Source organism: Typopeltis vanoorti, chromosome 9, assembly GCF_054136105.1.
Source record: "Typopeltis vanoorti isolate ZY-2024b chromosome 9, IOZ_Tvanoo_1.0, whole genome shotgun sequence".
Taxonomy (NCBI): domain Eukaryota; kingdom Metazoa; phylum Arthropoda; class Arachnida; order Uropygi; family Thelyphonidae; genus Typopeltis; species Typopeltis vanoorti.
This window is the reverse complement of record NC_143557.1, coordinates 36,089,985-36,106,130: the sequence shown is the minus strand read 5'-3', so window position 1 is coordinate 36,106,130 and position 16,146 is coordinate 36,089,985. Positions and strand designations below refer to the sequence as shown.

Below are 16,146 nucleotides of genomic sequence, written 5' to 3'. Positions count from 1 at the left end.
CATGGAGAACACACTCCAAACAGAAATGGTAAAAAATTGATTGACTTTGTAGTTTATAATAACCTAAAAATAATGAATTCCTTCTCTAAACATAAAGACATACATAAATATACTTGGGCAGCAAGAGGATGGAAATTAATATTAGATTACTTCATATTAAATGAAAAGACATCAAAATTTTCACTAGATGTTAGAGTTCACAGAGGATATGAAATAAGCAGTGACCACTTCCTTGTTAAAATAAAATTAAGATTACCACCTAAATGGCTACAAGTAACAAGAACAGAAAGAAAAATTGAAACATCTGTTTATAAAACTAGACTATTGAATGACACAAATTATAAAAACGATACTAAATGCAGCAGCAAATGAAAGCTTAGGAAAGACCAAAAAATTCAATAAAAGAAAAAAACTGAAGATCTGGGATGATACAATCAAAAAGAAAAAAGAAGCCTATCACAAATGGTTAAGCAGTAAAAGATTAGAAGATGAAATAGAATATAAAAGAATAAGAGCCATAGCTAAAAGAGAAATCAGAAAAAGACATAGAGAATCATGGAATAAATTTGTTTCTAATTTAGAACATGATTTATATAAAATAAGACCCAATGTATATAAGATTTTGAAACACCTAAATGCAGATACCAAAGAAAACAAAATTAAACACTGAATTGAAATTAGAAGAATTTCTAAATTACTACACAGAACTGTGGACAGACAAATATTTTAAAAAAGACAACTGGCAAACAATTAACGAAAATGAAAAGGAAATAACTGAAGAAGAATTAGAAATCAGCCTGAAAGAAACAAGAAATGGAAAATCACCTGGAGAAGATAAGCTAGGTTCAGAACTATATAAATACGCAGGAACAAGATTCAAAGGAAGACTTATTATTTTTAAATAAAATTTACTCAACTGGTATCCCGCCAGTAGAATGGAAAAAAGCAATTGTGATTCCTATCTTTAAGAAAGGTAATAGAGATGACCAAACTATAGAGGTATCAGTATACTAAATTCCTGTTACAAAATATACAGCAGAATCTTAAATAACAAACTAATGAAATATTCCGAAAACTTTATTCTAGAGGTACAAAATGGATTTAGAAAAGGATGATCATGTATAGACCCAGCCTTCTGCCTAAAATTAATAATAGAGAAAAGAAGAGAATATAATTTAGAAACACATATTGCATTTAATGACTTTGAAAAAGCATTTGACAAAGTTAAAAGAAACATATTATTTAACATATTAAAAGAAAGACAAATACCAAATAATATCCTAAAAGCTGTCACAAGTATATATGAAAATAATCAAATACAAATAAGATTAAATCAAGAGCTATCATATACAAGAGAGATAAACCAAGGGGTCCGACAGGGATGTCCCCTCTCAGCAACTCTTTTTAATATCTACTTAAATGAAATAATAAAATGGAGTAAAAATTTACATCAAGGAATTAAACTTTCATCTACAGTTAACTTAAACACTGTCCTCTTTGCAGACGACCAAATAATTACAAATTCTGAAGATAACTTACAGAAAGCTATTTTAAATCTAAATGAGATATCCAAAGATTATGGTATGATAATATCAATGGAAAAATCAAAAACTATGGCCTTTAAAGGACAAGATCCAGCAAGAACTAAAATAGTATTAGATAACAAGATCTTAGAACAGGTGAATTCATTTAACTACCTAGGATGTATGATCACTTATGAAAATGAAAAAGATATAAACATAAAAATTGCAAAATATTTAAAAATAACAGGAGTAATTAACTCACAAGTAATTAGTTCAAAAACAAACAATACATTAGTCCTACCGGTCTTAATGTATGGAAGCGAAATCTGGACAATAAAACAAAAAGACAAACAAAGATTAACAACAGCAGAAATGAAGTTTATGAGAAAAACTGCAAAGTATACCCTATTTGATCACAAAAGAAACGAAGATATTATGAAAGAATTAAACCAAGAACCAGTAATTGAAAAAATTAAAAAATATAAACATAGATGGATGGAACACATTCAAAGAATGAAAACAGAAAGATTACCACAACAAGCTTTAAAGTACAAGCCATTAGGAAAAAGAAAACCAGGACGTCCTCTTAAACGATTCAACGATGACTTCTAAGGCCGGAACAGGCCATACTAGGCCTAAATCCTTGATACGTATGATGATGATATTATTACATATACTTAGGACAACAGATATCAATGGAGCAAAATATCATGGATGAAATTAAAAGACACTATTCTTGGGCGGAAAGCATTTGGAAAATGACATTCAATATTCAAAAACCAACTACCATTATGCCTGAAGAGAAAAGTTTTTAACCAATGTATTCTTATACTGACATATGGCTGTGAAATGTGGACACTGAATGCAAAGGAAATTCAAAAATTAAGAAAAACACAATTTAGTATGCTTGGTATCACAAGATTGGATCACAAAAGAAATACATAGAAAACAAATCAAACCAATGTCTCTGACATCATAGGAAGAGTGAAACATCTGAACTCACAATGGGCTGGGCATATTGCTTGAAGACAAGATCAACGATGGATAAAAGAAGTACTGGATTGGATTCCACAAGAGGAAAAACGACCTCGATGCCAACCTAAATCACGGTGGATTGATGATATCATCAGATTTGCAGGACTAACATGGAAAAGGAGAGCCATGGACAGACAGTTTTGGAGTAATCTTGAAAAGGCCTTCATCCAACAGTGGATTGACAATGCCTGATAATGGTGATGGGTAAATTAAGAACTAATCTCTTGAGTTTTAATAAAAGGCAAAAGAGCAATATGATAAATTAGACTTATAAACTGATGAACAGATGTTATCAAAGAATAATACAGAATTCAGAGAGAACAAATTTCACTCTGAATATGTTCTGAATGCAATATTCAGAGAGAACATCAGAGAGTGATACAGAACAAAGATCTGCAATCACCTCTTGATTCGAAGAAAAATGCTGACCAGCGAGGAAGAGTTTTAGTTTTGGGAAGAGATAGAAGTCAGAGGAAGCCAAATCTGGGGAATAGAGTCGATGTTCCAACAGTTCATAGTGCAGATCCCTTAATTTTCCTTTCTGAGCAGGTGCATTGTCCTGATGAAAAATGATTTTTTTCTTCTGCAAATCTGGTCTTTTCTGACGAATTTTTTTCGTCTAGTCTGGTTAAAAGATCGGAATAATATTCCCTGGTTATTGCTTTACATTTTTAAGGTAATTAATAAACAAAATGCATCCCAAAATACTGCTGCCATGACCTTCGCTCCTGAATGAATAAACTTTGTCTTCTTTGGCACTGAACTACGGCTTCTATCCACTGTTTTGACTGCTGTTTGGATTCTAGTGTGTAATGGTGAATCCAAGTCTCATCCATAGTATTAAATCGACGCACAAAATCAGTTTTATTCTTGTTAAAATGCTTCAAGCACTGTTCAGAGATTTTGATGCGAGTGCATGTTTGATCTGCTATGAGCAAGCGCAGCACCCATCTTGCGCAAAGCTTTTTCATTTGCAATTCTTCATGCAAAATATATCCTACATGTTCTTTTGAAATGCCTAGCCTCGGCAATTTCATGCACTGACTCACTGGTCATCCAATACCATATCGTGTACTTGATCAATGATTTCTGGCCTTTGTTACACTTTTTGGATGTCCTTCACATGGATCACCTTCAAGGCTGGTACGGCCATGTTTAAACTCAGCCCATTTCTTCTTCTACTATGCATTATTCCCGCTTCCCATGCAGGGTCCGCATGTTACTTTAGATGCGACTTCTTGTTAGTACTACTCCCAACCGACCCGTCGCCTGGTCTGCCGCTGGGGGGGTTATATTTTTGACTGTAGAGGCGTATGTTCATGGGGCCGGTTTGCCTGTTTGCGGGATGAAAAACGCCAGATAAACTGGCAGAAAAAACCCTACTGACCGCACCCAAAACCGGCTAACTTGGCTATGCCTGAGAAAGATCCTCAAATTCCTCACGTCTATAACGGGAATTGAACCTGGGACATCCCTTCCCCAGGCATATGGTTGCGAAACACAAAGCCACTAGGCTAACCGCGCGGTAAACTCAGCCCATTTCTTAATTGTAGAAAATGAAGAAGAGTGCCCATAAACATTTATGAACTTTGAATGAATTTCTTTTGGCTTTAAACCTTTACAAAGAATTTATAATCGCATGATACTCAATTTTATCCATTTCAAGGGATACAGACAACATTTGCTTCAGACAGCTGTATAAACAAACTACTTGATAGAATGACTTGCAATTTCACATGGATGCATATGACAGATGTACCAACTTAGAAAAAAAAAATCTTGCCAACGGTGTTGCCATGCCATCTATGTTTGAGGCCGAGAAATTTTCAGACCACCCTCGTAAATGTATTAAACATGTTTTTTTTTTATCGTATTTTGTGCCTCTTGATCATGTCAGTCATCATATCTGCTGTTCTGTCTATTATTCATTTTGTCATAATGGAATATGAGCAACGACAAGATAGATAGGATGTTATTGTTATTATCCTAAAACCCCAATGGCTGAAACACTCATCGAGGAGGTTCTTTTGTCATACACACAACTCATCATACCATGCATTAAACACACTCAAATTCTCTGCAGACACCACTCTCTTAAGGCACGGCTTTCCAATCATTCACAACTCTGCATGCAAAAACTGCTTTTCACACCCTCCTTATACTGCTTTCAGGGACAATCTCTTGTTCTCCCACCCTTTTATGAAAAATCCTCTTCAACATTGATCCTATAAAAACCCCTTACCAATTTGTACATGTTTATCATATCACCCCTCTTTCTCCTATTAACTAAACCAGAGGTTGGCAACCTTTTTAATATGAAGAACGCAATATAAAATTTGAAAATTACGGAGGGCTCATGACAGGCATTTTTTCTCTCATTTCAGGCTTAGAGATTCTATGATTGTTTTTAAGAAAAATTGAGATTTCAAATTTTAACATTATTTTATTTAACTTGCTTTTACAACATATTTTTGTCATATATGAATGAATATAAAATACCATAAAAAAATAAAATAATAAATGATTATAAAAATATAAATTGAATAGAATTTAATGAGATACCTTGGCCTTCTACATCATTGCTAATTTTTTATAATCAAGCATGTAGTTTGAAGTAATTCTTCGTAAAACTTCATGTTGGTAAACAATGCCTTTGTAGGCAAAAAACATTATGGTCATAACTTTACCAGCCGATTTTAGTTTTTACTTTCTTGGGGTAGGCGAAGACGGATGGTTCCATTCACTGCTTTGTTGTTTCATTATAGGGTCATAGTGATACAACCAAGCTTCATCTGCTTTAATGATGCGTTTTAAGAAGTTGTTGCCTTCTTGTTCCAGTCTTTCTTTCCATTCTGTGCACAGATCCACTTGATGCTGCATTTACACCGGTGTCAAGAGTTTGGGAATCCATCAGGCGTAAACATGTTTCAGCCCCAAATGTTCAGCCATGATTGAGTGAACACTTCCCACAGAAATATTCAGGACAACATGCAGCTGGCATACTGTAATTCTGCGATCCTCCTTGATGATAATCGCTGCTGTGTTGATCATTGTCTCTGTGATGGACGTTGAAGATCTTCCCTCATGTTCAAGATCTTCCACATTTTGCCTTCCTTAAAAGTTTTATGCCAGCAAAAAACACTTGCCTTCGACATTGCTTCATCGTGGAAAGCTTCGCATATCATGTTAAAAGTGTCCGATGCCGATTTTTGCAAATGCACACAAAATTTAATCGCATAACGCTGTTCCAAGGATGCTTCCATTTCGCCGACTGGCCATGGCTCGTATGTGCACCAAAACAAGCTTGCATTTAGTCATGTGACACTCTGGCACATCAGCCCGTATACGCCATCTATCAACCTCTTTTGTTAATACAGACAGCAACATATCTTTATTCCACAGAAATTAATATTGTGATGAGTGGTTTCACGACAGTAAAATTAGTCTTATTACTTATTGAACAGGCTCGTATATATACAGAACCGGCGCTAGGGTCTTTGCTGCCCACATGGAATTTCTATCTAAGCGCCCTGTAATGATCCGGGTGTGTGGTTCTTTTACGATAATAAAAATTTTAATTATTTGAAATTTCTTAAATAAATTTTGACAGAACAGCCACATGTTGGTTCACTAAATGTAACAAACCGTGGGTGTTGACTTGGCAGGATAATCGTTGAAAACCCAAAGATTCAAAAAATTCTCAAAAGTTAAAGCAAATTTTCATAAAGCCACTTCACTTTAATCATTGAATATAATGATACAGGGATTAAAGCCTTCTCACCGACCCGAATCACTAACAAAAATTAAAATGAATTTTAATTAAAGGTAAAATTTATTTGAACTAAAGTTTAAAAAATTCTTGCATTTTACAAGTTACTAAATTTTTAGTAACTTGTAAACATTTTTTAATATTTTTTATAAGCAGAACTATCTTTTAAGAAAATAAAAGAAACTCAAGATAGATGAGAAAATAAGAAAAGAATTCAGAAATAATTAGAACGTTTAATAAGTATTCAAAAAATAACATCTTTACAGAATAACAGAAAATAAAATTTAATTACATAAATATACTTGAAATTTTTTTATTAAAATTTTAGGGTTTTTGATTTCATATTTACAAAATTAGAAATAATGGTCTTAACATCTAATTCTGCACATATATCATTTTCAATACAAACTAACAAGCTTTTTTTTGGCATACTTGTTCTTAAGTAGGTTTTAATTAATTTCAACTTGGAAAAGGAACATTCATCGCTTGCTACACTAACAGGTAAGGTTAATAGTATTCTTAAAGCAATTGAAAAGTTAGGGTAAGATAAATTATCCGACACAATAAAATTAAGAATATCGAAAGGGTTTTGAATATTTAAATTATCCTTCCGAAAAATATCCCGGAAAGCACATAACTCGTCATATGGTTATATTGCATTTACGTCTTTATTGTTGCCTTCCTTCAAGAGAATCTATAAATCGTCATAATTTTTTCGTAAATCGTCGTTATTAATTTGTAGTAATCTATATAAGAAATTGAAATTATCATATGTTTTTAGTTGTTCAAAATCTTCTATTAATGAACATCTGCAATGTCCTTGCAATGTCTAGAAGTGTATAAAACATATTCCCTCTAAATTTATCTTTTGGCGATTGTGGCATTTCGTCATGATGCTCGTAATCAAATTGTCGTGTCTTATTTCATTGTCGAAAACTTCTGTACCAGTTTTAAATTCTTGTTCTCGATCCACCTCTTCACTCAGTTCCTTTGCCGTTTTTAGAACTTCTTTAAAATTTATATCTGATCGATACTCTTGTAAGAATATTTTAAGTTTTCGATAGATTCTAAAGCAAGTGTAATGTTCATTTTTTTGTCTTGAAACATGATTTATTCTGTTAAGTAAATTGTGCCAAATTTTAAGAGAGCAAATAAATTTGTAATCCTTTATTTTAGCACAATGTTGTACTTCATGCCGAGTTTCTTTATTAAAATTTTCATTATTTAAAATTTCAAAAAGTGCATCGTAAATTTCTAACTGATATCATAGAATGCGGATTGCATTAATTTTACTTTCCCATCGTGTTTCTGATGGCTGTTTCAATGTTAATTTTTTTACGAACCTTAAAAGGATTGCCAACGTTTGTAAGAGAATGAAAAGAAATTGTATATTTCTTGAATAATTGCAAAGAAACTAATTGTATTTGCATTCGCTTTGACTGCATCGTTAATGATTAAATTTAGAGTATGATCAGCACATGGCACGTAAAAAGCTCGAGGATTTTTGTTCAAAAGCAAATTTTGGAGCCCATATTTTTTCCCTTTCATATTTGCCCCATTGTCATACCCTTGACCTCGCATGTCTTCAATGAGAATGTTCCATTCTTCCAGTTGTTCCATTATTGTTGCACATAAACCACGTCCTGTGGAATCTGATATACAGTATAATATACAGTCTTCTATGGTAAGTATTGTGACTTTATAGTATTCTCATTGACACATAAATGAGTAAATGAATATAGTGGCTATCAACTGCTCACTCGTTGAGGCTAGATGTTAAAATCAATAAAATATGTCATGAGTTAACTGAAAAAAAATTTTATATAATTTAATTCTGAGTAAAAATATTTATTGATGTATCTAATTCCTTGTATTCCTCTTTGAATTGGGTATGTTGTATTTGGTGAGTGTGCAAGGCTGATAGAGAACAAAAAATCTGTATGCATACTGTTTTTTTATTTATTTTCAGGCTTGGTGCATTTTATAGTCCTCTGTTACCAGCAGTGAATATTATGAAACTTTTCTTGTTCTTTTATATGAAAAAGGTTTGTTTATATTTTTGTTTATACTTTTGATTCTGTTTATTTTCATTGAAGTTGATTTGTAAAAATTTATAAATAAAGGCATGATGAGAGGTGTGATATAAAAAAATGTTAGATGTAGGAGAACACATCTCAACTCTTAATGTCATCCAGGTCTACTTTATAGTTAAGCAATATAAATTAAACTCCTTAGCTCAGTCAGTACAGATAAAGCCCTCTTTGGTCAGAAAGACCTGGGTTCAATTCCTGTCAGAGACGTGAGGAACCTTTATCTGGTCTCTTTCGATGGCTGTTTCAATGTTAATTTTTTTATTGAAAACCCCTTACCTCCAGTCTCATATGGAGGTAAGGGGTTTTCACCTGGAAACTTGGGTTCCCCCCCCCCAAGGACAAGCAAACTGGCCCCATGAACACACCCACACATATTACAGTCATGAATATTGTCCTTAGGGGATGCAGCAAGGAATGATGAACCGACCACATTAAATTTGTCGTGAACCCCTCATTAGGGGACTCTACCTGTCATAAAGGAATGGATGAGATCAATCAATCAACATAAGTAATGCATTAAAAAAGAATAATTTTCCTTGTATACTTTGCCAGGGTCAAGTAGCTTTTCTCAACATACAGTTTACAAAAATAACAGAAGATATACAAGTAAGTAAATCAATTAAAGAAGAATGGTTAAACATTTTTGATATATTAAAGCAGGCATCATTTTGTAAAAGAGATCTTATACAGTGGGATGAGGGTATTTTTAAGATTAACAGAAGGTAAAAGGAATGCTTTCAATAAGAATTTATCAACCAGATCAATTAAAGATAACATTGAATATAATAGAAAGAAAGCATAATAGCTAAAACAGGAAAAGACAGATAGAGCTGGGATAATTTCATGTCTCATTCAGACAGAGAGATTTAACAAAATTCAATCCAATAAGTTATAGAATTTTAAATAATTTGAATCAAGAAACAAGACAGAATGTAAGATTCACTTTGATTGACAGAACTACAAGGTTATAGTATTTTCACATTTTATAGTCACATATTATGAAAGAAAACTACTCAATCCAAAAAGTAACTTGGTAGATCCAGGAGATTAGATCATTGAGAGTAGGTCATTTATATAAATCAGGAAGAGGGTGGTTGAAATGACAGAGCCCTGAGATTTATTTATTTTATTTATCGTATGGCTATTACATCACAAGAAAAAGAAACATATACAGTGACAATTATAACGGTATGTATATAATTAAAATATAAATAGACATATATATATATATATATATATAAAAAACCTAAACTCAACATCTCTAAATATAAAAATCTACATACCTAAATATATGTATATACAGGACCGGTGTGAGAGAATCTGGCGCTTCTAGTCAAAGAAAATTTAGGTGCCCCTATACAATGTCTCTATGCAGTAATTAGTGTGTCATTTTTTTCGATACCCAAATTCGATTAGTGTGCTTATATACATCTTAAAAATAAATGTTACAGATTTTAAAAATTTGCTGTCTATACATTTTTATGCCTAACTATTTTAAAAAATCATTCACCAGAATGAAATAATTTAGTTACCGATTTAAAACATTTTTCAAAGTTATTGTTAATGACATACTACACTACTTCCATATACACTATGTATACCAGGGTTTCCCAAACTGTGTTCCGCGAGAAGTCCCTGAAATTTGTCATTTTAGTTTTCTAACATTTTTTATGAATAAATATTTTATCATGGAAATATTCTGAGGAGAATAATATTCGAGAATATCTCGAAAAGCTTGGATCCAGAACGCCTAATAACATTTGTGTATCGTTAATTTTCACACATCGAAACCTTTCAACATTTGGGAAAGAGAAACTGCTGTTTATGATCGGGTCATAAAAATTGCCTGCAAGCGGATTATAACAATCGGCGGCAGCATATAATATTTTTCGTACAAGCAAAGTTTTTAAGCAGCAATGCAGAGGTTGACCTTGATGAATACAGAAGCAGTAAAATTTGCAGAAGAGTAGAAGAGGCAATAGGGCCATACCGTCAGTTGTATGAAAAAAAAGAAACAAAATGCCCGCCAAACTACGTTAGCTCAATTCTTTGTTAAGTAGAATAATAAAATTTATATTCTCAATATGTTTAATTGTCTTTCAGTTTCATGGTTTTTCTTTAACTAGGCCCTCAGACATACCTTAATTCTTTTATAAAAAAATTAAGGTTCAAAAAAGAAATTTGAGAAACGAATTATACTTTTTCCCATAGGTTATTATATTCAATTAGTGCCTTTCTTTTAGGCTTGCACGGTGATCCGAATGCATTTTTGGAAATTATGGAGACAACTACCGTGTTTGAATAAAAACTTTAGTTTAATATTACTAAAATTTTACAATTCGATGTTTCGACCTTTATGTCAAGGTCATCTTCTGGAGCGTACAAATATACACAAGAAACAAGCTATACTACAATCATACTGGTTCGTTAAAGACTTGATTCCGCCACGCTTTGACTGACAATCTGGCTCAGATACATTGACGACATATTCGCGATCTGGCCGCACGGGTGACAAACGCTAAACACATTCCTCAGCCACCTAAACAAACAACACAAACGCATACAATTTACCATCGAAATCGAAAACCAAAATTCGCTCCCGTTCCTAGACACACTAGTTACACGTCTTCCTTCAAGCAGTCTATCCTTCACGGTCTACCGAAAACCGACACACATGGGCCAATACATACATGCGAATTCATTCCACAACCCATCACAAAAATATGGAGTCATAAACACCCTTAAAAACAGCCACAACTATTTGCTCTAACCAGCAAGCCCTGAAACAAGAACTAAAAATCATTAGTGACACATTCATAAGCAATGGCTATAACAAAAATACTGTCAATAAAATACTCTATAAAACCACAACAAAAACGAATCTAGATTACAGTAAAACCATAGCCATCCCATACATTAAAGGGTTATCAGAAAAAATCAACAGAATCCTACAACATTATAACCTCAATGCCACCTTTAAACCACCCACTAAACTTAAAACCATATTCAGCTCCTCTAAAGATCCTCTCCTCCCATTAGCACATCCTGGAGTCTATTGCATCCGCTGCACCTGTAACCTACCGTACATTGGAGAAACAGGACGGACAATCCCTATACGCAAGAAAGAACACATTAGACACATTAAATATAACCATTATGGTGAAGCAGGCCTCTCAGACCATGCACTTAACACCTTACACCAAATCAACTGGAAAAGCACCTGCTCCTTACACCGCACAAAAACATGGTACGAAAGAAAATTTAAAGAATCCTGCGAAATCCTGATAAACCACCCAAATATCAACAATAAAGATGGTATGAAAATTCCAAGGATCTGGATGGCACACATTCAGCCAACCTAACATGAAAGATTCAACATAAGTCAGGACTTTAGCCAATCCGCTAGTATTAGAAACCATTCCACTCCAACTAGCTGGAATGATGTTAATATATGTATATAGTAGACAACACAAATAATAGGACTCTAGCGTTGATGTATAATTTTTTTTTTTATTTTTCACCAGAGGTCAGGCCAACAATTTTGGTAGCAGTTAGTCAGTGTCTTTAACGAACCAGTATGATTGTAGTATAGCTTGTTTCTTGTGTATATTTGTACGCTCCAGAAGATGACCTTGACATAAAGGTCAAAACGTCGAATTGTAAAATTTTAGTAATATTAAACTAAAGTTTTTATTCAAACACGGTAGTTGTCTCCATAATTTCCAAAAATGCATTCAATTAGTGCCTTTTTGATTAATGCACCTGTTTTAAAGAATGCATTTGGCACACTAATCAAAGGTTTGCTGTATATATATATTTTGTCATACTCACACAAGCACACGTACACCTACACATGTGGATATTTATAAAAATAATATCATTATGAACATTTATATATAAAATTTATTAATCAAAACCAATACATTTGTATACATATATGAATACTCCTAATATCTGTATAGCAAGAAAATTATTACATCTTAAATACAAAAATTAATCATTCGGGCTTTTGCTTTGACAAAGTTTTGAATTAATTCATCTATATTGATTGTAGATGCAGTTTCATGCTCTATAGATATTATTGCTAGACCAGTGAGTCGTTCCTGAGCTATCGTGGCGCGAGTGTAAGTTTTTGTAAGTTTTAATTTCGAGAAACTCCTTTCCAAACTTGCTACCGATACTGGCAATGTCGAAAAAATTCTCAGAGCAATAAACACATTTGGAACACTATTTTCTAAATTATTTTTGCATATGTATGACAGGACATCTAATGAGGAAGTATTTTCTGGAATTCGCCTTGCTATTATTTGTGATTCACTACATAAATCTGTTCCATCAATATCTCTTGAATTATCATGTGTTAAATAATTTTCCAATATCAAACATATTTTAAGCAGTTCTGCTGAAGTAATTTTTTGAAATTCATATATATTTAAAAGAAAACCAAACTTTTCATTAATTGTAGACATGTGCTTGAATTTTTCATCAACAGATGCAATTGCGGTATCAATAATTGAAGAATAAAAATCTACCTTAAATTTTTGTCTGTTATGAATTCAAATTTTTAAATTTAAAATCTGTTATGAATTCATCCTGCTTCATACACAAATTATTTCTTTTTTTTCTAAGTCTGACTGTTTCTTGTTCAAAATTAGGCATTACACCTAAGACCTCAGCAATTTTTTCCGCATCTGTTAACATCTTTTCAAATTCATCCTCATTTCGGATTTTCATTAAGAAATTCTTTATATCATTAATACAATTTATGGCACCATTTATATCAAGGCTTGTATTCTGAAGTTCTTTACTTGTAAATTATAACAGTATGTTATAATTTATATTATAACATACTATTATAACTTATATATTATAAGTTATTTATTTCAAAAAGTATGTTACCACATTACTAAGGATGCGATAAATTTGAACTTCCTTAGTTTTAAGAAGACTACTTGCATCTAATTTCATGGTATTTCCAATTAATCAACATAAACTATCATCTTCAGATATTTCTTGCAGTGCTTCGCAAACATCGAACAAATTATATCTTAGGGGCTTTAATGAGTCAATTCGACTCTCCCATCATGTATCACAGACTGGTTTGAGTGTAAAATTACTCGTGTCTTTTGAGATATTTCCATTGATGAGTCGAACCGGAAAAAATTACATATAGACGATGTACCGCATCAAAAAATGCTGTGGCATCTGAAGTATTAGCAGTGCAATTCACTACTAAATTTAAGGAATGTGAACTACAGAGTACATATATTGCTCTCGTGTTAATATTTGAATTTTGTCGCTGCACACCTTTTACATCACCTTTCATATTACTGGCATTATCATATCCTTGGCATCGTAAATCTTGTATTAGTAATGAAAATTTGTCTGGAGTTCCTAGTATTTCATTTGATAAAAATTCTCCAGTGATATTTTATTTCTATAAATCCCAAAAAAGTGTTCTTTTATAGAAACCGTACTATTACTAGTGTCTACAAATCGAAGTACTTTGCCCATTTGTTCCCTTTGACCAATGTCGGACGTACAGTCAATAATTATGGAAAAATATTTTGCGGCAACAACAGATTCTAAAATTTTCTTTTTTATTGCATTGGTGAAGATGTGTATTATTTCATTTTGAATATCTTTTCCAAGATAATGCACATACGTATCTTTATCTTTTATTCTTCGAAGATGTTCATTCATTATTGGATCAAACTTGGCTAGAAATTCAACAAATTTCAAAAAATTTCCGTTGTCATGCGAAAACAATGTCTCATTTCCTCAAAATGATAAATTTTGAATAGCTAATGTCTGAACTAAAGCAAAGAGTTGTTCTAATACTTGCACCCAATGTTTCTTCTCTTTTCTAATAATTAGCAAGTTCTCTTCATCAATGGTTTTCTTTTATTCGAATTTCTAATTCTTTCCACTTATGGTAATTTTCAACGTGTCTTTGACTTTTTTCATGCACAGCTAAAATAGAAGAAGCATTTTTCCAGTTCCTCAATCCATAATCAGGAAGTTAATTCACCATTGATCAAATAATAAACAGCAGAAGCAAAATGCAGAATCCGTCGATTTTGAATACAATAACCACAAACGCTGCATTGTCTTGCCATTAAATAGTCTTTAAGTATAATGGGTCATTGAAAATTTTCTATTATTGTTATGTTTCGGAAAATCAAAATTATGAATCTGTCCAGTTCATGTTTAACTAATAGTTGACATAATTGATTGATATTGGAAAATTTTACTGGACACCAAGTTGCTGGATCATTATAATTTAAATTTGTAAAATCAAATCCTTTTATGATTGGATCTGTAAAACAGCCAGCTTCAGAATCAACAACACATATGATCTGTAGATTTCTTCTTCAATGTTTTAATCCAATTTTTGGTATCTGTAGAATTCTCCTCCAATTCATTAATCGAAACTATAGATGAATTATCCAATGAATAATCTTGAAGATTTTCTTCTTCTATGTGATTACGATCTTCTTGGCAAAGATATTTTAAAAATGCACCTTGTTTTTTCAAACTTTCTTCCTTTTTCGCTTTACATTTGCGATATTGAAAACCGATTTCTTTTTATCCATTTTCAAAATCCAGTAACTGAAATATTCATAAATAAAAATAAACTTAATTCTAAAAAATATGGACTTTAAGCTATTCAGTAATTCACAAATAAATTTTTATACATTTACTTAATGAAGTATTTATCAATTATATATAATTGATAACCTTATAAGTTATAACTATATAACTTATCCATCAAACATATATAATCTAATAATTCAACAATATCGTTTTCTATGAACATAATTGACAAATTTCTCAAATGCATCTGACTTAACGCATTGTGTAAATATTTTTAATGCGTTTAAGTACAGAAAATGAGCATTCACCACTAGCATTACAAACAGGCAGTGTCTGTGGCTGCATTTATACTTTTGGAGACCCGAGAGGCGCAACATCATTATGAGGCTTTTTTTAGTTTATTGAAAATAAAAGTCAACATTTCCATGATAACTAATTTTAATAACACAATACAACATTGGTATACATATATTTGCATTTTAAAAAAGTATAAAAATATAAAAATTAGTTCAAATTTAAATAAAAAAATCAATAACTAAAAGTTTTTTTTTCTGGCTTTGGTTTTAGCAAATATATCTATAATTTTATCATAATTAATCGAGTCCATTATATCTGATTCAATGCATAATAACGACAGGTCACTTGTTTTATTTTGGTGCAAGTTGCTTCTTAAATAATTGTATAAGGATAAAAGTTTTTTTTTTTTTTTTTTTTAAAAAAAGAAAAGAATTTAAATGCAATCAAATTAAGCTTGCTAAGCAAGATAAAAATAGGAACTTCATCAACTGTAAAGTTCGGATATTCTCACTAAAAATAAAAATTTTGAATTTACGGTAATAAAAATTGTAAAAAAAAATCGTTATATTTATGGAATTACAACATGGATCTAAATATAAATATAAAACGTTTCAGTTTGCAGTAACATGCACAGTATGCCTCCCTGCTTTATGGTTGATAGAATGGTTAATGTATCTGCTTTCCAACCACCCAACTTTAGGTGAAAAGTAAATTTTGTCGCCTAGTGCGAGACCACCTCACTTACTGGAGGCCTGGGATTCATATAAAAAGCATATAATATATATATATATATATATATAGGATTAATTCAGTTCCAACTTTATCAAACAAT

The 16,146-nt window shown here is 32.0% G+C and overlaps 1 protein-coding gene across 4 annotated transcripts in view; it reads left to right on the top strand.

Annotated features, from left to right (window-relative positions):
* Positions 1-16,146, top strand: part of LOC150102971 (transmembrane channel-like protein 7) — a 407,541-nt gene that overhangs the window by 342,155 nt on the left and 49,240 nt on the right. For all 4 annotated transcript variants that reach the window (XM_090398590.1, XM_090398591.1, XM_090398592.1 and 1 more), the window contains one exon: positions 8,297-8,372. In XM_090398590.1, coding sequence (XP_090254716.1) covers positions 8,297-8,372 — 76 coding nt within the window. The remainder of the gene's footprint in view (positions 1-8,296; positions 8,373-16,146) is intronic.